Here is a 23,525-nt window from a genome sequence, read left to right as displayed (position 1 = left end):
CTCAAGTATAGGTCGAACGAGTGTTTTGTAAGCCACCTCCTTTGTTGATGGACTACATTTTCTAAGCACTCTCCCAATGAATCTCAACCTGGTACCCGCCTTACCAACAATTAATTTTATATGATCATTCCAATTCAAATCGTTCCGAACGCATACTCCCAGATATTTTACAGAAGTAACTGCTACCAGTGTTTGTTCCGCTATCATGTAATCATACAATAAAGGATCCTTCTTTCTATGTATTCGCAATACATTACATTTGTCTATGTTAAGGGACAGTTGCCACTCCCTGCACCAAGTGCCTATCCGCTGCAGATCTTCCTCCATTTCGCTACAATTTTCTAATGCTGCAACTTCTCTGTATACTACAGCAACATCCGCGAAAAGCCGCATGGAACTTCCGACACTATCTACTAGGTCATTTATATATATTGTGAAAAGCAATGGTCCCATAACACTCCCCTGTGGCACGCCAGAGGTTACTTTAACGTCTGTAGACGTCTCTCCATTGATAACAACATGCTGTGTTCTGTTTGCTAAAAACTCTTCAATCCAGCCACACAGCTGGTCTGATATTCCGTAGGCTCTTACTTTGTTTATCAGGCGACAGTGCGGAACTGTATCGAACGCCTTCCGGAAGTCAAGAAAAATAGCATCTACCTGGGAGCCTGTATCTAATATTTTCTGGGTCTCATGAACAAATAAAGCGAGTTGGGTCTCACACGATCGCTGTTTCCGGAATCCATGTTGATTCCTATATAGTAAATTCTGGGTTTCCAAAAACGACATGATACTCGAGCAAAAAACATGTTCTAAAATTCTACAACAGATCGACGTCAGAGATATAGGTCTATAGTTTTGCGCATCTGCTCGACGACCCTTCTTGAAGACTGGGACTACCTGTGCTCTTTTCCAATCATTTGGAACCTTCCGTTCCTCTAGAGACTTGCGGTACACGGCTGTTAGAAGGGGGGCAAGTTCTTTCGCGTACTCTGTGTAGAATCGAATTGATATCCCGTCAGGTCCAGTGGACTTTCCTCTGTTGAGTGATTCCAGTTGCTTTTCTATTCCTTGGACACTTATTTCGATGTCAGCCATTTTTTCGTTTGTGCGAGGATTTAGAGAAGGAACTGCAGTGTGGTCTTCCTCTGTGAAACAGCTTTGGAAAAAGGTGTTTAGTATTTCAGCTTTACGTGTGTCATCCTCTGTTTCAATGCCATCATCATCCTGGAGTGTCTGGATATGCTGTTTCGAGCCACTTACTGATTTAACGTAAGACCAGAACTTCCTAGGATTTTCTGTCAAGTCGGTACATAGAATTTTACTTTCGAATTCACTGAACGCTTCACGCATAGCCCTCCTTACGCTAACTTTGACATCGTTTAGCTTCTGTTTGTCTGAGAGGTTTTGGCTGCGTTTAAACTTAGAGTGAAGCTCTCTTTGCTTTCGCAGTAGTTTCCTAACTTTGTTGTTGTACCACGGTGGGTTTTTCCCGTCCCTCACAGTTTTACTCGGCACGTACCTGTCTAAAACGCATTTTACGATTGCCTTGAACTTTTTCCATAAACACTCAACATTGTCAGTGTCGGAAGAGAAATTTTCGTTTTGATCTGTTAGGTAGTCTGAAATCTGCCTTCTATTACCCTTGCTAAACAGATAAACTTTCCTCCCTTTTTTTATATTCCTATTAACTTCCATATTCAGGGATGCCGCAACGGCCTTGTGATCACTGATTCCCTGTTCTGCACATACAGAGTCGAAAAGTTCGGGTCTGTTTGTTATCAGTAGGTCCAAGATGTTATCTCCACGAGTCGGTTCTCTGTTTAATTGCTTGAGGCAATTTTCGGATAGTGCACTCAGTATAATGTCACTCGATGCTCTGTCCCTACCACCCGTCCTAAACGTCTGAGTGTCCCAGTCTATATCTGGTAAATTGAAATCTCCACCTAAGACTATAACATGCTGAGAAAATTTATGTGAAATGTATTCCAAATTTTCTCTCAGTTGTTCTGCCACTAATGCTGCTGAGTCGGGAGGTCGGTAAAAGGAGGCAATTATTAACCTAGCTCGGTTGCTGAGTGTAACCTCCACCCAGACTGAAACGCCTAGAACCGCTCGGTCACAACGGCCAACTAAAAGATAATCGTCCTTTGAATAACAAGAGACTTTCATCTATACAAAGCTTGTGATGTGGCTGAAATGAATTACGGAATATCTTACAAACTTTGTCAACAATCGTTCTAATTTTAAATAAACTGTAACTTTAAGCACTCGCAGAGCTACCACTGAAGGGTAGCGTCCTCACAAGTAGACAAAAACGGTCTTGGGGCATAATTACGCTGAAAACTGGCGTGTTCAAAAGTTCATCTCTGGACCAATAATCAGTAATTTTTGACTTCTTAACTTGCAAACAGCAACAAAACAATAAGTTTCCTAAATCCAAGGTCTTTCCACTTTGACAGTCGAGAATTCACAGATTCTGTAGTATTTTCTCTGGTGTAAACGTAAGAACAAAAAAAATAATTCGTTTCGTCTGCAATAAATTGCAACAGCTCTTCAGACATGAATATTGTGAACTCGTGTCATCAAAGTAATGGTTTAACGGCTGGAAATCGTTTTATTTCCAGTCAAACCGTTTCGCTGTCACTTTCTGATTCCTCGGGTTCAGAGGAACTGCTGACTAATTCTTGGTCTCTCCTCAGATGTAAAAGGTTGATTACTACAGCTTAGGAATTCTGTTGAAGACTCATCACTGCTAGGAACGTCAGAGAATTTACACTCACTGTCGCTCTTAGTGAGCATATCCAGGATCTCTTTATCTGCGCAACCACGGCGACGTAACATTTATCAAGGAGGAAACAACAAAACTGACGAAAACACGAGAAGCTAAGTCGAATTCTACAAAGAGGGAACACAGCAACAGACATATACGCAATCTCGAACTGTACAGTCAGACCACTCAACAGCTACTGCAAGAGCAGGGCGGAAATACAGCTCTGCGTATTTACGTCTGTCGTGCTCAGGTAGCCGTGAGTCAGCGCGCCTAAGCTCGTCCCTAGCGGTGAATCGGTCGGTGGCACGGGACGCGTCAACACAAGCTCGGCCCTAGCGGTGAATCGGTCGGTGGCACGGGACGCGTCAACACGTCCTAAGCGCTGCAGGGAAAGCCCAGGCGCCGCGCTTAAACTCGTCAGGCGCTCCAGGGGAACGGCGAGGCGTGACGAGTTAACACGTCCCTAGCAATCAAAGGGCTCGCTCAGCATTCCTCTCTCTATGAACATAGTGGAGCGAGCAGGCGCGTGTTCCCGATAGCGTCCGCCCATTTCGTCCTCTCCTTTTTAACCCTTTCGAGGGCAAAATTATTGAGCAGTTTTTTTTAATGAATGGAGAGCAGATAGTAGTTAACAGATAGCTATATTTATCATACAGAATATCACATTTGCTCCAACTGTGAAAGTGAGGTCACACAACAAGGTGGGAATTATTCTTCCCACTGCCCTTCCTTGGAATTGACAAAAACAACTTTTTCAATATATGTCATATTTATTTGATAAATTTACTTCTCTTGTTACAATGATTGTTCACAATTACTTGCCATGAAATTTTGTGAAACATGGGTCTATGCAGAGTGGTATTTGACAATATGTACAAACACAGCCCGTGCTCTTTTCCGCAGCTTTGGTACTACAATGACGGCACGTCCAGTAGGTTTCTCCTAAAATGGGTTGATGCTCCCTTACAGCCACATGACGAAAATCTTCAGGTACTTTGCCCCTTTTTGCCAGAAAGACACGTTTTTGTCCACGCATTTTTTGGGATGAGAAGCCAGCAATCAATTGTCTGGCTAGATGGATCCTGTATGTGAGCTGATCATGCTGTCCACTTTCTCTTTTACTTATTTTCTACAGGATAAAACTGTTCACTGCAGCAAAGTCCACCAGGAAATAAAATATTCTGTGCCACCATTTTACAGAACGTCCGCCAATAGCATACCTTTCTCGTAATTGATCAAACTTATCGACACCACCCATTATTTTGTTGCATTTTGCCACAACTTCAGGACAAGAAATCTCTGTACTAGTACCATTGTCAGCCGAAGTGGCTGTGCGGTTCTAGGCGCTGCAGTCTGGAACCGCGAGACTGCTACGGTCGCAGGTTCGAATCCTGCCTCGGGCATGGATGTGTGTGATGTCCTTAGGTTAGTTAGGTGTAAATAGTTCTAGGGGACTAATGACCTCAGAAGTTGCGTCCCATAGTGCTCAGAGCCATTTGAACTAGTACCATCATTGTTTTTCCTTTTCACTGTGGCTGTTTCTCATGGGTCATGAATTGAGGACGGGAAAGTGACTGAACGGTTATCCATGCATTTTACTGCAGAAATGACTCCTTTTGTTTCAACCTGGAATTTGCCTCGTTCCAATTTTACGTTTTCCTTCATAAATTTGGGCAAATGAAAAGTATCTACCTTATACTATAGCTTTGAGGAAAAAAATCACAAAATGTCACGCAGACAGCACTAAAAGGCTCCTCTACAGAGCAACACTCAGCTAGACAATGCCTCTGCGCGAAGGTACAGCAAAAACGGCGGGAACTTCCGATTGGAAGTACTACCCTATACTGTTCTCTAGGTGGTAGCACCGTACAGAGGTGGGAACTGTGAATCCCACGGGACAAGGAGCGAGTTCGTTGTAGTGGGAAGCATGTTCCCCGCGGCTCACGAAAGGGTTAAGAGGTGTTCTCGCCGCCTATGGGCGCGTCTGACTTCAGTTCATTCACCGAGTCCGCTCAGTTGGTCGCCCAGTCAGGCTGTCACCTCAAAACGTCAGTGCCGAAATGGCCGCCGATGGGTGCGTTGTGAGCAGGGCGGGGAGGTGAGGTGGCGGACGCAGTTTCCTCCAGGCTGGGGGCTGTCCTTGAGCCACCCCTGACGCTGAGTGAAACCCCGTACCGTTAGCCCAGTGTCCGCGTGACAAACACACCGTGTCTCCCCGGCCGCCGCCTCCTTCTTCTGTAGTCGCGCAGTTCTTGCAACATTCCTACGAGTTCACTAAACTTTAACACTTGAAGTTACATACCTGTAAATATTGTAGCTTTAATTTGAGCTGCGGAAGTCCTCATATAGAGTGCTTAGGACACTTCATAAATATCGTTTTTCATACGTGTGTACTCGAAGATGTTTGATATACATCAAAGATGGCTACTCTCATTTGAATCGAGGAATTAAGTCGACACTATTTAATGTAAGCTGCAATGCAGTGAACTTTTGAATAAAAATGAGAAATTACCATAGCGGCGTGAACACCTCTTAAAAAGGAGAGGACGAAATGGGCGGACGCTATCGGGAACACGCGCCTGCTCACTCCAGTAGTTTCATAGTGAGAGAGGAATGCTGAGTTAACCCTTTGATTGCTAGGGACGTGTTAACTCGTCATGCCTCGCCGTGCATTATGAACAGGTGCTCGATCGTGTTGAAAGATGCAGTCGCCATCCCCGAATTGCTCTTCAATAGTGGGAAGCAAGAAATTGCTTAAAACATCAATGAAGACCTGTGCTGTGTTAGTGCCACGCAAAAAAAAACAAAGGGTGCAAGCCCCATCCGTGAAAAACACGACAACACCATTACACCAACGCCTCCGAATTTTACTGTTGGCGCTACACGCGTTGGCAGATGACGTTCTCTGGCCATTCGCCATACCCACACCCTTCCATCGGACCACTACCTTGGGTACCGTGATTCACCACTCCACACAACGTTTTTCCACTGTTAAGTCGTCCAATGTTTACGCTCCTTACATCAAGCGAGGCGTCGTTTGGCATTTGCCGGCGTGATGTGTGGCTTATGAGCAGCCGCTCGACCATGAAATCCAGGTATTCTCACCTTGTGCCTAACTGTCATAGTACTTGCGTTGGATCCTGATGCAGTTTTCCTGTGTGATGGTCTGGATAGATGTCTCTTATTACACATTACGACTCTCTTCAACTGTCTGCGGTCTCTGTCAATCAACAGACGAGGTCGGCCTGTACGCATTTTTGCTGTACGTGTCCCTTCACTTTTCCACTACACTACCATATCAGAAACCGGAAATAGGGGAGCTAGGGATTATGAATATCGAAATCTCGCGTACAGACGTATGACACAACTGACACCGAATCATCTGACAACGTTCGAAGTCCGGAGCGCCCCATTCTGCTCCCTCACGATGTCTAATCACTACTGAGTTCTCTGATATGGAGTACCTGGCAGTAGGTGGCAGCACAATGCACCTAATATGAAAAACGTATCTTTTTGGGGGTGTGCGGATTGATTACATTGTGTAGGTACTTTGATGCGCCATATGACAGTATTTACAGGTAAGTTGAGTATGTGAAACACGTATTCATAACTCTTTAGGACTTAGGATACTACCTTACTGACTAAATATGTTATCATCTCGCAAAGAGATTCACCTTATGAATAGAGATAGTTAGATTGTACAGTTCATTACGCAACGACCAATTCGACAACGGCTAGTACGACAGTGATGCAGTGACCCTTCACATTTACTCAGTCTGCAAAGACTTCGTGGGTCTAAGTCGACGCAACACACTGTGATATTCAAAATAGATTATAATTGTAGAAAACAGGGGAGCGAAGCAGTGCATCTCTCAGCTACAGCTTTGTCGAACGGGTATGTCCTTAACCACCAAAGTCGAAATGCCAATAATAGCTCCAAAACAACTCATACTCCATCAATACAAAACTGTTGGCGTTTTAGACCGGCTGAATCACGAGAATGATCATCAGCCACACATTCAACACGAACTCACGGCATCAGTCAGTCATTATATCACTACCTGTAGATACGTCACTTTACATTGCACTGCTTAACACATTCTCCACATCCTGGATCCTACTACGTCGATTCCACCTCTACTTCTCATAGTACAACAACAGTTACAATTTTTATGAGCACCAGTACCACACAGTAGACTTGGCTAGTCAGCTCTTACCAAGATAACTCTCACTGGCTTGAACAGTTAGTTACACCAGCCAAAACAGATCCACATTCTGTAATAGCGCACTATATTAGAGCACACTACAAGTATGTCATTCGATTGGACAACACAACATCGTCATCTAACATCTGAAAGGTTCGGCATCCATTGTTAGCTTAGATTGGTGCTAACCTTGTACACAAACTCCCTGTTATTACGCGTTGGATGGCTCGTCTTCATCTTCTCATTTTCATCTCGAACATTTATCAATACATCCATCAGTCATATCGTGATCGCCCTTCAGCTAAAGCATTTACAGCGATCAAAGCACACTCACCTCTTCCTGAAACGCACTTCTCGAAAGCATTATCTTCTACTTGGGCTCAATACCTCATGCGCTCCAAAGACGCGAGAAAAACTCATACTATCGCAGTATTTAGGTGTTACTTAACATTCACAGGCATAACCCACCATCGTGGCCGGCCGGTGTGGCCGTGCGGTTCTAGGCGCTTCAGTCTGCAACCAACCGACCGCTACGGTCGCAGGTTCGAATCCTGCCTCGGACATGGATGTGTGTGATCCCCTTAGGTTAGTTAGGTTTAAGTAGTTCTAAGTTCTAGGGGACTGATGACCTCAGATGTTAAGTCCTATAGTGCTCAGTGCCATTTGAACCAGCCACCATCGTGGGCACAAAGTCTTTCCAATAGGTATATAAAAAAAAAACCACACACACACACACACACACACACACAAACTTCGTGCACTCTTTCGGTGCGACTCACAATCCCTTTACACAAGTCTATACCTCAGATTAACACGCCAAAAGTTCTTGGGCAAATCGCACCTACACTATTTGCTTTTCTTTAAGTACACCTATTCGTCCTGCCGTTATCTCTGATCAAATCAATAATCTCTAGTAACAAGGACATCCACAGGAAGCAAACTCACTTTTTGGAGACTACACTCAGCACTTTCACAGTTTTGTGCGGGTGATGTGGTGCAGTCCACGGGATTTTCGTCCACTGATCGTTTCTGCTTCAATAGTATTGGGGTGTGCTACTCGTCAAACTTTGAATGGGTAGCTGTACACATTAGAGGACTTGTTCGTTAGGAATTTACGTTCCGTAGACAGTTGGTGTGACTCGGAGAGTATTTTATCTCCCACTGCAAGCTCAAGACTTCGTAGATTCACATTTCATCTGCGATGTCGGCTCGCTGCCTCCTTCATATTTAGCTCGATTGCAAGTCTGACAATTTTACTGTGTCGCTTCCTCTCTGTCCCAGAGTCGAGTACACAAGCAACAACTATATTTATTACTTATTTCCCTGCTAACTAATGTTTGCTTGAGTGATCCAGATTCTCCCACTTCATCAAGGAGGCTCTCCCTCAGTTTACCGTTAGCTATGTACAAAGTCTCCACGACCTCTTTCTTATACTTCGGTGCCAGCACTTTATCCTCTGGTCATGCACGCGAGCCGCATCCTTCATTTCGGCACTCGTTTTTCTACGCTAACTGCACATTACTTGCAGCGAGTTGCCGTTGTCCCTTCTTGGTCTGTTTCTCTTGAAACTTCTCTATATGTCACGGTAGGTGCAGCATCCCGTCGTCCTATGGCCCTGCGCATGTTGCACATTCCACTTACCCCTGTTGCTAACTTCATTGTGGGGTCAATCCGGTTCAAACCTTCTCGCGGTCGCCGGCTATTGTGGCCGAGCGGTTGTAGGCTCTTCAGTCCAGAACCGCACTGCTGCTACGGCCGCTGGTTCGAATCCTACCTCGGGCATGGATGTGGGTGATGTTCTTAGGTTAGTTAGGTTTAAGTCATTCTAAGTTCTAGGGGACTGATGACCTCAGACGTCAAGTCCCATAGTGCTCAAAGCCATTTGAACCATTTGAACCTTCTCGCGGTATTAGCCCCATAGGAATCCTGACCACACCACAACTCATGTAATAAGTCCGGTTACGATAATCTCTCTTGGTAGTTTTTGCGGTAACTTGCTAATGCAGATGTGAATTAACTCCTGTATGTCATATGGCATATCAAAGTACCTACACTGTGTGATCAAAGGTATCCGCACACCCCAAAAAACATACGTTTTTCATATTAGGTGCATTGTGCTGCCACCTAATGCCAGGTACTCCATATCAGTGACCTCAGTAGTCATTAGACATCATGAGAGAGCAGAATGGGGCGTTCCGGACTTTCGAACCTGGTCAGGTAATTCGATGTCACTTGCGTCATACGTCTGTACGCGAGATTTCGATACTCCTAATCTCTCTAGCTCCACTATGTCTGGTTTCTGATATGATAGTGTAGTGAAAACGTGAAGGGACACGTACAGCACAAAAGCGTGCAGGCCGACCTCGTCTGTTGATTGACAGAGACCGCAGACAGTTGAAGAGAATCGTAATGTGTAATAGGACACAGGAAAACTGCATCAGGATCTATGACAGTTAGACAGAAGGTAAGCAGACTGAGATTTTATGGTCGAGCGGCTGCTCACAAGCCACACATCACGCCGGTAAATGCCAAACGACGCCTCGCTTGCTGTAAGGAGCGTAAACATTGGACGACTTAACAGTGGGAAAACGTTGTGTGGAGTGACGAATCACGGTAGACAAGGTGGTGATCCGATGGCAGGGTGTGGGTATGGCGAATGCCCAGAGAACATCTGCCAACGTGTGTAACGCCAACAGTAAAATTCTGAGGCGGTGGTGTTATGGTGTGGTTGTGTGTTTCATGGAGGGGGCTTGCACCCTGTGTTGTTTTGCGTGGTACTATCACAGCACAGGCCTACATTGATGTTTTAAGCAATTTCTTCCTTCCCACTATTGAAGAGCAATTCGGGGATGGCGACTGCATCTTTCAACACGATCGAGCACCTCTTCATAATGCACGGCCTGTGGCGGAGTCGTTATACGACTATAGCATCCTTGTAATGGACTGGCCTGCACAGGGTCCTGACCTGAATCCTATAGAACACCATTGCGATGTTTTAGAACGCCGACTTCGTGCCAGGCCTCACCGACAGATATCGATACCTCTCCTCAGTGAAGCATTCCGTGAAGAATGGGGTTCCATTCCCCAAGAAACCTTGCAGCACCTGATTCAACGTACGTCTGCGAGAGTGGAAGCTGTCATTAAGGCTAAGGATGGGCCATCACCATACTGAATTCCAGCATTACTGATGAAGGGCGCCACGAACTTGTAAGTTATTTCAGGCAGGTGTCCGGATATTTAGTGTATTTTGCTTGTCCATCTTTCTAAAATATTTTACAGGATCTCTTTCGCTGCTCTCGCGACAGTTAGGCTTCATGAGGATATCTAATTTACTGTTAGACCAGAACTCATTTAGGAAATCCCTACAGAGATATTCGTACATAGAACTATCCTTCAATAGTATTTGCTTCCTACCTTGTGCTTCATCTCATAATGGTTACACACGAACTTCCTCTTAAGGACGTGTCCCCAGGAAGACGGTAGTGCATTGTCAAATTGTGACAAATGCATCACAGGATGATGCTGATTTTTGGGCCTGGCTGATGTGAATAATTAAGCACTGACAAAGTGTCTCCTACAATACTTATCAGAATCTGAATCCCAGTGACTATTTGCAAAATTAATCGTGGGTGTAGTTCCACGTATCTCACAAAGTGGCCCCTCCAAATATTTTATCTCCTCTGCTTCTTTCCATCTCCTCCTCTCCTACTCTTCGGTTTCTTTAGCCCTCCCTAATCTCATGGCCTCTCGTCTGCATCTGAATTTGCTGTCTGCAGTACATCGAGAGACGGTGTCTGCGGCTGATTTCTCGCTCTTCTTTCCCAGCCTGTCACTGCGATCGCGTATCTTCCAATTCGCCAAACGCTACTGGTTGCGTACTATCTGAACTCGCTTCACAAAGTAGTGTGATTCACTCCACCAGTGTGGCAAGTGAGTCTACTTCCTCTGCAATTTTGCTAATTTCGTCTGTTTGGGCGATTAGAGCCACTTCTTATTCCTTCACTTCTTGACAAACACCCTCTAAGACTACCTGTTGGTCTGTACAGACACTCGCGACTGCTTCTTTAATTTGTTCTTTCTTAGGTATACACTGAGGTGACAAAAGTCATGGGACAGTTATACACATTGTTGTGTACATAGTTCCACGTAGTCAGCGCGTACACAACTTTCCCACTAGAGCGTGCCCCGCTAAGCACAGCAGCGCAGGCGCAGCGCTCGTCCGTCTCCGCACTACTAGATGGCGCTGCCACAGAGACGGACCAAATTCTACTTCCGCCGATCCGCGTATTCATATGTAATGCAGCCAATGAGATTACTGCTGACGTAGAACCTTTTCTCCTTGAGGATCACACTCGCGCAGTGATGTATGAACGCGCGAGGTATTATAACGAGTGTACAGACTTCCGATTAGTCAATCTGCATTTGTCTGCACCAGTCTGTATCAGTCTGCATTTGTCTGCACCAGTCTGTAGTAGTCTGCATTTGTCTGCACCAGCCTGTAGTCAAGTTTCAGTCTGCGCCTAGTAAGATTACCATATTCCTGTACATAGTCATGAAGATAAATGTATAGACACTTTTGTCAAGTATCAGAGAAGTATGTGAGAATAAGATTAAAGTACCAATACGAAAGGAACTCCAGATTGTCAATTGTAAATAGCATCCAGAACCAAGTTAAATAATTTTTATGCTTGTTATTATTTTAATAAGTGTGTCTGAAAATTAATCAAGTTCTGTTTAAAGTTGGTCACCGTCAATCTGCTACTCAAAGCATGCAAGTGGCATTTCTATCGTCTGACCTAACGGCAGAAGATAAACACGCCATGATAAGACCACGAGACATATTGCTGACACTCGCCTACGTCGTTAGAGCGACAAGTCAAATAATCTGATGGTGTGTGTACTGAAGGTCTTACAGTACGCACACCACACACAGAACTGCAATTGGCTGTAGTATCGTGTACACAAGTTATAAAGGTGGTGGTGGTTGTTGGGATGTTTAAGGGGGACTAAACAAGTTATAAAGGGCCAGTGCATAGGCGGAGCTGTCATTTGCACTCACGTGATTCATGTTGAAACGTTTCCTCCATGATTACTGTCACACAACAGGAACTGAAACTTTGAATGCGGAATGGTAGATGGAGCTGGACGAATCGGACATTCCATTTCGGAAATCGCTAGGTAATTCAATAATCCGAGATTCTCAGTGTCAAAGAATGTGCCGAGAATACCGAATTTCAGGCACTGCCCCTCACTGTGGACAACGCAGTGGCGACGGCCTTCACTTAACGAACGGGAGCAGCGGCGTTTGAGTTGAGTTGTCAGCGGTAACAAACAATCTGCCTTGCATGAAATAACCGCAGATATCAATGTGGGACGGACGATGAACATATCCATTAGGATAGCGCGGTAGAATTTGGCGTTAATGGGCTATGGCAGCAGATGACCGACGCGAATGCCTTTGGTAACAGCACATGGCCTCCAGTGCCGTCCTTGAGCTCGTGACCCTATAGGTTGGACCGTAGGTGACTGGAAAACAGTGGCCTCGTCAGATGAACCACTATTTCAGTGGGTAAGAGCTGATGGCAGGGCTCGAAAGATGCGCAGGCTCCACCCAAGTTGTCAACAAGGTACTGTGCGTGCTGGTGGTGGCTCCATAACGGTGCGAACTGTGTTTACATGTAGTGGACTGGGTCCTCCCGTCCAAATACACCGATCACTGACTGGAAATGAAAATTTTTGGCTAGTTGGAAACTATTTACGGTCAGTATTGGACTTCATGTTCCCAAACAAAGACGGAATTTTCATTGTGATTGGTCTCAAGAACTTTCTGGACAATTCGATCGAATGAGCGAATGATTTGATCAACCAGATTGTCCGACATGAATCGCATCAAACATTTATGAGATGTAATCAAGACGTCAGTTCGTGCGCAAAATCCTGCTCTGGCAACACTATCGCAATTATGGCCCAGTAAATCTGCAAGGGACTTCCAACGACTTGTAGGGTTCATACCAGTCGAGCTACTGCACTACGCCGGGCAAAAGGGGGGTCCGATATCTGGAGGTATCCCATGACTTTTGTCACCTATGGTACCACAACTCACCAGATCGCTTTCGGCGGCCACTGTTTGGTCCCAAATGCCATCCACAGTCTCAGTAAAAACAACCTCTACCCATTTTACTTAGTCTCGAATCGATGCACTTGTCGCTGTATTCTCCGCAAGCAGTGCATCATCTCTGGTTCCCATATCATCTAATCTCACATTATGCACATCGACCCTCCTTTTAAGAGCATGTATCTGCCCACCTAATTTCTGATGTACCCTACTATCAATACATTCCAATCTGTCTTCGTTTTCTTTAAGATTTCGTTCAAGCCTACTATCCACACTATTTTTCTTGCTCCAGAAGCGCGTCAGTGTTTGCGCATTCTGGAACACCAATTTGTTCTACGTCCTCAATGTCCGCTGGCGGCGCAGCAGAATCCATGTCCGTGACTGGCTCCTCGCAAAGGCGAGCACCAAACGACTCTGTGTGGTGTCACAGCCAGACACCACACTCGCTAGGTGGTAGCCTTTAAATCGGCCGCGGTCCGTTAGTATGCGTCGGACCCGCGTGTCGCCACTATCAGTGATTGCAGACCGAGCGCCGCCACACGGCAGGTCTAGAGAGACTTCCTAGCACTCGCCCCAGTTGTACAACCGACTTTGCTAGCGATGGTTCACTGACAAAATACGCTCTCATTTGCCGAGACGATAGTTAGCATAGCCTTCAGCTACGTCATTTGCTACGACCTAGCAAGGCGCCATGTTCAGTTACTATTGATATTGTAAATAATGTACAGACAAGAGCTACGTTCAACATTCATGGATTAAAGTTAAGTATTCCACAAGCTACCTCCTTTTTTCTGAAGTCTAAATTCCTTGTCCTGTTCCAGACCTCACGCCAGCCTGCGTGAGCTTAAACGCGTGCCTTTCGGCTTCCTCTAACATTCGTGGTTTGGCTCTCCTGCCAATCCACAACACTCTGCTTGTGGTCCCGCATTCCTACGTTCATTGTCCTGCTCTTCCGGCTCGCCCTCTGCCAAAACCTGGTCGCTTCGGCACGCCTCCCATAGCGCTTCAGGTTCGCACTCACCATCTGCTGGCACCACCGTTTCTCCTCAGTCTTCGACCAAATCCATCTTGAGCAGAATCTCAGCACGCGATCTTTTGACTACATGAGTCCCGTAATGCCTGTTCACTGACATTACTTATTCATTTCACGGGACACCATAAAATGAAATTAAGCAACTGTGTAAATGAAAGGAACAAATTACGTGACCTAATTAAAGGCAAAATTGTTCTGGCTGCTTCTCAGTAAGCTCCCTAATTTCTTGATAAAATCATACATATAGTCACCAAATAAGACGAAGGTGTCAGAGTACTTACTTTACTTTCACTTATTCGTTATTGTACTGTGGCTCCCACTAAATATAACACATCAAACCCCTACCCTTAGCGTATCTAAGGCGCACCTTAGGAAGAGGAGATGTTGGCAGCTGCGAGGCTGCCAGACGTATGTCTCTCTGTGCACATGAATATAAATATGCAACGCCCACCACTGTGTACCCTTCACGAGAAACAAAATTGCATCGCGGATGAATGATACCACATTGTTATCGTGATGAGGGACTAACTCGAGCAACGGATGGCGTTAAAACGATCTTAAAACAGCGAAGTTTACGCATACCGAGCCATTCATTGAATGAGTGCCCACATCGCTCTTTTGCCACGCACACAGCGTGTTCTAGTTATGCTACAGTGATATTGACAGTCATACTAGGTAAGTGCGGCGGGAATGGGTACTTGGAACTGGCTGCGAAACAACATGGAAGCCCCTGTTAATTATCTGAACACCATAAACTTTATTTTTTCTAAAATTCTCATTTGGTGAAATATAGGTAGTTGTCTCGTTAATTCATGCTAAAACGAACCGGTTTCATACGAATACAAATTTTTGTCTTCGCTTACAAATTCCGTATTAATTTATCCTAATACTGATTCTCTACATTTAATTATTTCACAAAACCCACTGTTGGAAGGAAACAGTTACTTTCTTTCTTTATAATACAATTAATCTACAGTATGCGCTGTTAATTTGGAAATGGTCTGGGGCTAGAAGATGTCCTCCTTACTCTTAAGCACACAGACAATTCTAGCTCTCTAAACCTTGATATAGCTCATGCGGACTGGAATAGCAGAGCAGGAATGCGTACGCTATTAGATCATGTCAACCTTTTAACCCCAAATTATGCACATCTAGCAGACCGTTAATCAGTCTAAGACAATTTCTTAATTCGTGGTCAGTCCCTACAGATGCAAACACTGCCACATGCACACTCTTAATTTAAGTTTAGCAAAACATTTCCAATCCAAAACAAGATCTACAAACAACTTAGACAAGCCGCACGCTAGATATTTGTCCATAATCTGGACTGAAGTCGAGTCGAGAACTTTGTCTCACAGTCTGTGCAGCCAGCGACCATGGGGTCCACTGGAAACAATGGCTTTCGATGTACTCATCCCTCGTGTGTGCTTGTCCACACAAAATAATTCACACACATGTAATATCAATAGCACAGTTCACAGATCTGTAATCACGGATCAATCTAGCACACGAAGAAGTTTAATAGGAAAATGTTTGCAAAGCGTGCCCTTTTTTTTAAAACGGCCACTCTGTAATCCAGTGTACTGCCCAATTTAATTAATAAAAACGTCTCCCTCTAGTCTGGCAACAGATATACTGAAAAAGAAAAAAAAAGAAAAACCAGATATTCTGAAAAAGAAGTGCGTACTTCAAACTAAATATTTCACATGTAATACTCATGTTGAGGATATGTCCACGGACCACATACAAAAATGAACCGTCCATCACCAGCTTCAGCGTCCAAGTGCCGAACGTGGCGGCACCACAGACTAAAACCCGCTTCCAGAAGTGGCTGGGAGACAGGGCTGACTAACAACAAGGGCGTTGCGTTCCAAACCTGCAGATCGTGCAGATCGTCCCCCCCCCCCCTGGCAGATTGCCAGACCCAGCACTGGAAGAGGACAAAAATGAATCACATGAGTATTATCACTTATACAAAAACATAGCATAGGTGTCCCTCTCTCCTCTAGCTCACTGGTACAACCATTCTGGAAAAAAACATGATTACTGTAGGATAAAAGTGAAACCATAAAGGTGGTACCCTTTCAGAGGCGCTACAAAAGCTCTACAAATCCCACACAGGTATGTGCATTTGTTCCTCCTACTTCCTCCTCGTCACCATTATTATTATTATAGTGCATTACTTGTCAGGTGATTAAAGAGTGCTGGGGTGAATGTCTCAAGACACGGTGCAGCCAAGATGAAACCACATCCAGACATCATAGCGTTGGGCGCCCATGCCTTATTACATATGTCAGACATCATAGGCTGTGCAGATTGGTGAAAGAGGAGAGGTGAAACTAACATCAGACTTGAATGCTGGGCAGAGCACAAGTGTATCCAAGCTGTTTCCTGCTCGTCCTACTATAAGTAATAGATCCTCTGTGAAATGCCCCTCCATCCTATGTCACCCCAGCTAAGGATAGCACAAGGTTTCAGGATGCCTGTGCCCACGTGTGCTAACGTAGCTCTTCCAGTAACATTTGGCCTGTACTGCTCCTGTGACTGCTGCTGAGTCGTATGCCTCTTTTCCTTCTACTTGACTTCTGTACTGATCTAGGCTTAAAGTTGTTTCTATGAGTCTGCTGCAATTTACTTCGCTCAAAAAGAGGTTGAAGCTTACCTTGTTTTAGATAACAAGTCAAAGAGATTGCTAAACTCCATGTGAGATGTGACTTCTCCCTTTACTTTTTACTCATTGCCTTTTTCCATTTCTGACTGTCTCTTTCCCCCTTCAAGTTATCTAATTCAAAATGCGTCAGTTTAATTCTGCCTGAGGGCCACTAATCTTCTTTGCTCCACGGTTCTTGTATCAATGTTGCATAATCTAAAACTACGTGAGAGCATTTCATTAGCAATCCACAATCCTGATATATTTCTTCCATACCATCTAACCTATGGATCCTCATTTATTACACAAGATGCTACTTTTCAGTACACTAAAAAACTAATACATACTGTACTAAAACTGCAATAAAGCAAGAACTTTTGAAACTTATCTAAACAAGACATGAAACTATTGAGAAGTAAAATTTAGTTTTAGATTGCACAAGACATGAAACGAATGAGAACTAAAGTAGCACGATATTTTTAACAACAATGTTTAATGGGCTGTTCGGGAATTATGAAAAGCTCAGTAACCAGAACGAGACGTAACATTCTGCATTGCTGATGCTATTGCTAGAATGCTTAGAGTCTGTGACTGACCACCACGACTGCCAAGTGACGCTATTCCTTTAATTTCGCCGAAACACAGATTCTTGTCTTCGTTTTAACTTTTGCAAACATAGGTAACATCTACTGAAATACATTCTTTAAAAAATATAATTCTCATGGTGCATTTCACCAGCGTCTGTAGTTTTCGCCAAGTGAGTGGAATCGCCTATTTCACTTATCTGAGCAGAATTTTAAACGTTTTTATAATGTAGTGGTCAACAGCAAATAAATGATTCATAAAACAGTCGCCTTATGAAAATATATCTACATCCAGTTTCGTATTCAGACCGTCACCACAATGTTCTGAACACACAAACAAGAGAGAAAAGCATTGAAGTCTGCATAATGAAATTATCCCTAGAGATCAGTTAATGTAACGGAGTAATGGTTTTCAGCACTTGCTATGCTTTCAGTTTTGCCGATGCAGAAGAACTTCATATTCTACAGTAGTAAACAAAAGCATAAGGCCTAAATATATATCTTTAACAAAGTGAGACCACATAGATACCAGGAATCTTCATCATAAAAATCTTACACTGATCACCCAGAACTTTATGACCACCGACCTACTATCGGCATAAACCTATTCAGGCGATAGCAGCATCACTGGGGAGTAATGGCTGGTAGTCAGACACATGCACAATGCATGGAGTATCAGTGAGCATGCAGTCCGTGTATAGAATGGGGCAGGCACACGTTCTGTGGGTGTTTGACCAAGGACAGACTATGATGGCCCAGAGGCATGAGCATTTGGGAAACTGCATTACTTGTCAAATGATTAAAGAGTGCTGGGGTGAATGTCTCAAGACACGGTGCAGCCAAGATGAAACCACATCCAGACATCATAGCGTTGGGCGCCCATGCCTTATTACATATGTCAGACATCATAGGCTGTGCAGATTGGTGAAAGAGGAGAGGTGAAACTAACATCAGACTTGAATGCTGGGCAGAGCACAAGTGTATCTGAATACATAGTGCACTAAACACATCTAGCAATGAGCCACCACAGCCAACAACCCATGCATGTGCCAATTTTAACACTACGACATCAACAACTACTAATGAAATGGACACATCACCATTGACGCTCGATGGTGGCACCATGGCAGAATGTTACATGGTTTGATGAATCCCCATACCTTCTTCATGAAGCTGATGGGAGGACGCGAATTCGTCTCCTTCAAGGAGAACATCTCCTTGACACCCGCATTGCAGGAAGGAGACCAGCTAGCGGCAGCTACATTATCCTCTGGGGAACATTCATGTGAGCATCCATGGGTCAGAGCATTCAGGTGCGCATCCATGAGTCCTGGTAAGCTCATGCAAGGCATGTACAGCATGTACAACGCCTCATGACGATCATGTTTCCGATCATCATTGGCATTTTTCAGCAAGATACTGCGCCATGTCACAAGGTCAGGAGTGTGATGGAGTGGTTCGAAGAGCACAGTAGTCAGTTCCAGTTGATGTGCTGGCCTGCCAATTGAACACATCTGGGATGTAACTGAATGTGGCATCAGAGCTCATCGCACCTGTCCCCAGAATTTATGGGAATTAGGTGACTTGTACATGCAGATGTGGTGACAACTTCCTTGAGCAACCTACCAAGGCCTCACCACTTCCATGCCACTACATGTCACTGCTTTCACACAGTACATGATATATTATCACTAGCACACATGTTGTTACATAGTTAAACACGATTTGTTCTCTTCAGGTTGTCATTCCATTATGAAATTTTCTGTTTAATGTTGCAGACTGATAGGCTATTAGTTTGGTGATCATGATTTCTCAAAGCAGTACTTCAAATTTAACCTGGAAGTATAATCTTCTATTACCAACATATTCCAGAGTTTATGGGTAACAGTGGAATGATCTGTTCATGGACAGTTACATAGAATTGTTAAGATGTGAAGCGCTACACTTAATATTAATTGAATATTTTCAGCCTTTGACATAATGTCAAATTATGACTTATTCTATAATGAAGCAAAAAGAATAGTAGAAGAGACAGCTATCTGCTAATTAACACCTTCAGGAACCACCATTTATTGATCCACACATAGCGGAGTAGATCTCCATTCCCAATAAACCAACAGTTCATCAGAGAGTTCACAGTCCTTAACACCAATACTCACGTGTGTCTCTACACATTAGAACTATTAGATTACACTACAATGATGTGTAGCCAGTCTAGTGTGAAGTGCTGTGATGTGGACTTGGTCTGTTGCAGAAAAGGTGCTGGAGATTCCACAGGGCTACCACTATGTGCCCGGCTATGCACTCATCAAGCTATCCCGAGTGTTCATACCATGGGCGGCAGCCAAGAAGGCCTGTGAGGATGAGGGAGCCCAGCTGGCTGTCCCGACAGACCGCCGTGCCTTTGAGGGGCTGAAGCAGATTTTCCAGAAAGTGAAAGGAGTATGGTTCGCCAACATTGGAATCACAGATCAAGCCAAAGAGGGCGAATTTGTGGACATATATGGTAATAACGCCTAAAGTTTTAGTTTGTATATTTGGCTTTTCTACTGTTCCAGTATGATAATAAGGCATGGAGGTCCATATCACGTGGTTTAATCGTTTGCCCTGGTGTACATTAATCTTTTCTTGAGTGGCTGTAATGTTTTAGTCCGAATGAGTACAGGATACGTTTTCTAGTAGTGCACATCTCTTCAGACTTTTTCAAAATAAAATGTTACATGATATGAATTGTATTACATGGAATGCACGAAGATACAACTCAGGGATGTTGAAAGATCTCATCAGATTGCTGCATACCTCAGACCTTGTACTCTTGAGTATTTGTATATGCTACATCTTTCTGCATTAACAGGAAGTTCATCGACTCTTTGTAGAGTCTGTTCTTCACCATACCACTGACATCCAAATTCATGATTATTTGTGTGGGGTGAGACGATGCATTGGTTAAAACAGTGGATTCCTAATTGCGAGGAGTGCTGTGAAAACTTTTGTATGACAACCCAAATTTAAATTTACCTCAGTGTTTGAATGAGTGTGACACTTATCTACTTCTGGTGAAGTGTTGAGACACTGAATGTCTCTACGCTTATCCATGTGCTGTGGCTGCCATCCACCAGGGCATGGACAGCAGGGTTCTCCAGTTTACAGATTACTTGAAACAGCAGTCTATAGGCATAGAGGTTCACTCTCTGCCAAGATTGTGAAAACTCTTGGACAATGCAACATCAAAACCATTTTCTGTTGGCGAAGGATCTACTGAGTCTTTGCATAACAGTGCAACACCACTGTGAATGTGACTTATAATACGCTTGGAAAATACACCACTGTATTGCCGAATGTTACCAGGGGAAGTTACATCTGTATGTCTGGGACACATGGAGTAATCAGCAGTGGCAGGTTACTGAGTGAGTTTAGACTATACTTTTGATTTTGAGACCAAAGGGTTGGTGTGTCCAACTAGTGCCTAATGGCAAAGCATGATAAGGGAATCTGCTGAAATAAGGATCGATGAAATGGTGAGGATTCCGCCAGTGACTGACAGGAGGTGTCTGAAGACTGCCGTCAGGAATAGCCTCTGCAGCCAGGTTGAGCCTAAAGCAGACAGATTCACAAGAGAATTACACTCCATACCATGCTGTGCTCTACTATGATTCCTCTCACTGGCGCTTTGCTCAGGTTATCTGAACCCCTCTTTGGGTTAGGATTCTCAGAATTATTAACAACACTGCTGCAGAAGTTATTATGATATAAATTAGATTTATCTGTTATTAAAAAATGTAAAAAAAATTTATTATTAATTTTTAGTTTAATCATATAAATTAATTATTTTTAATTCTTTAAAAATATAATAATTTCTTTCTTTATAAATGAGAGAAGAATTATACAATCTCACAGTAGCTCAACTTCATCACTATTGTAAAATAAGTAATTTAGGGGGATTTCAGGTATTCAGAACAGCTATTTTAAATAAATTTATAATTAATTAAATCATCATTTTTTATAAAGGAAATGAAAGAAAAAATTAGAAACGATAATCTTAAAATAATATATAAAATAGAGAAAAGTTCTTAAAAATGTTGAAGCTAAACCATTAAAAGGAGTAATTCCTTTCTCTACTAACATATTTTTGGAAAAACTAAAAAGATTGAACAACATTTCACTAACATTTAGTTGAAAAGCATTTCAAAATGCATTGCAAACAATCAGTTTTGAAAATAATATATACTCGCTTGATCCAAACTTCTTTTCAAATGCAAAGACAGAAATTACAAATATTTTGAAATATTATCTAAGAATACATTTTGTTACGAAATGATGACAAAAGATTAAGTTTCGGAATCCCAGTATGAAACTCAAAATTATAGGATTACAACAGAAAATGATATATATTAAAATGTAAGAAGGGGAAACAAAGAGATTTTAACATCTAAATTTCAAGCCCGGGGTTCTGATAAGACTTTAAATAGTGTTATTGGATTACAGTTACCAATTAATAGATATGGTCCATAAAGAGGTTGATTTTATATTGAACTAACAGCAGAAATAAAAGAAAGATAAGCTTATATTAATGTTAAACATAATAATCTAAAATGTTTTCTTTGCCTATAGCTTCAGAAATAACACCAATAGACAGACAGAAATGTAAAAACCTAGATAGAAAAAGTAATGATAAAATATTGTTGTAGAGCTTCAGGAAAAAATGCCTAACATATCACTTCATTTTGAAACTGTTTATTTTACAAGAACTGAAAGTAAAATTGATTTATATATATATAAATATTTTTTCAATAGAAGAAAAATACAAATACATCCATTAAAAATAACTAAATATAAAAGGAAAATATTAATTTATTATATTTTAATCACACTACTGATGGTAAAAGATCTATGTGAACTTTCTTCCTAATCAAAATAATAATAATAATAATAATGGACATCAAAATTTATTTGTCATACACGTCTCTTACATTGTAATAATAAAGAAAGATTAGATTATCAATCAAATTGTTTATTTAATGAACTGCCAAAAAAGCCTAATACATACGATTTAAAAATTATAAGTGTACTCGAAAGGTCCTTTGGATATTAATGCAAATTTTGGGAGTTTGTAATTATAATTAACTTAAAATTTGTAGAATTAACAGCTGACAATAATTATAATGGTTTGAATAGAAAAAATTAAAAAAAATATATTTAAACTTAATAACTAACAAACCGAATCAAGATTAAATAATTAAATTATGCAATATGAAAACATGGAGCATGTGATATTTATTTTTATATTAAATTTATAAATGGAATCTAGAAACATCCAGTTGTGTATTGAGGACCCACCTCTAATACAAAATTATTGAATGTTTAAAAAAAAGAAGAAGAAGAGATGAAATCTATAACTTCTGAAGAAGAATCAGAACATAATAAATATAAAATTTGTTCTTTATGTAGGTATCTTTACATAAAAAAGGTTGTCACAATGACAATTTAATAGGATATAAATCCATTGTTATTTATGATTAAAGATCCTTATTTTGTACCAACTTATATATATGATTTACCTGGCTGTGATTCTCATTTCTTGTGAAAGAACTTGGGTACTCTGAAAAAGAAGTATATTTAATACCAAATAATGAAAATAGATACATAAGTTTCAGTAAACAAAAACAAAAAAAATGTAAAAATATTTTTTTTTGATACATTTCAATTTATGAATTCACGACTTGATAAATTACATTAAATTTAAGACTGTACCAAGTGAAAAATATCAGAATATTTTTTCCAGAAGATCTAATAGATTTATTAACTAAAAAGGGAGTTTATTCTTTTGAATGTGTAGATAGTTGGGAGAAATTTGAAGAAAAGCCACTTCTAGCAAAAGACGAAATTTATAATAAATTAGATGAATCTGATAATGGCGAAGAAGATTATAACCATGCTAAACTAATTTGCAAAAAATTTAGTGTAAGAAATTTAAGAGAACAACATTAATTATACTTAAAAACTGATGTTTTATTATTAGCTGATGTGTTTGAAAATTGTAGAAAAACCTATATAAAAGATTATAATTTACAACTTTTCGGAATTTTACTGCTCCAGATTAATGTTTACACAATTATGAATGATTTTCATGGCCGAAAATGAATAAGACGAGGTATATCATTGGTT

General features: G+C 42.1%; 1 protein-coding gene across 1 annotated transcript in view; it reads left to right on the top strand.

The window, feature by feature from the left end:
* LOC126203793 (uncharacterized) overlaps positions 1-23,525 on the top strand; it is a 155,160-nt gene that overhangs the window by 69,287 nt on the left and 62,348 nt on the right. Inside the window, exon 4 of the mRNA XM_049938162.1 lies at positions 19,615-19,866. Coding sequence (XP_049794119.1) covers positions 19,615-19,866 — 252 coding nt within the window. The remainder of the gene's footprint in view (positions 1-19,614; positions 19,867-23,525) is intronic.

The sequence above is a fragment of the Schistocerca nitens genome, chromosome 9, assembly GCF_023898315.1.
Source record: "Schistocerca nitens isolate TAMUIC-IGC-003100 chromosome 9, iqSchNite1.1, whole genome shotgun sequence".
Taxonomy (NCBI): domain Eukaryota; kingdom Metazoa; phylum Arthropoda; class Insecta; order Orthoptera; family Acrididae; genus Schistocerca; species Schistocerca nitens.
The sequence above is the reverse complement of the archived record's forward strand: the minus strand, read 5'-3'. Positions and strand labels throughout refer to the sequence as shown.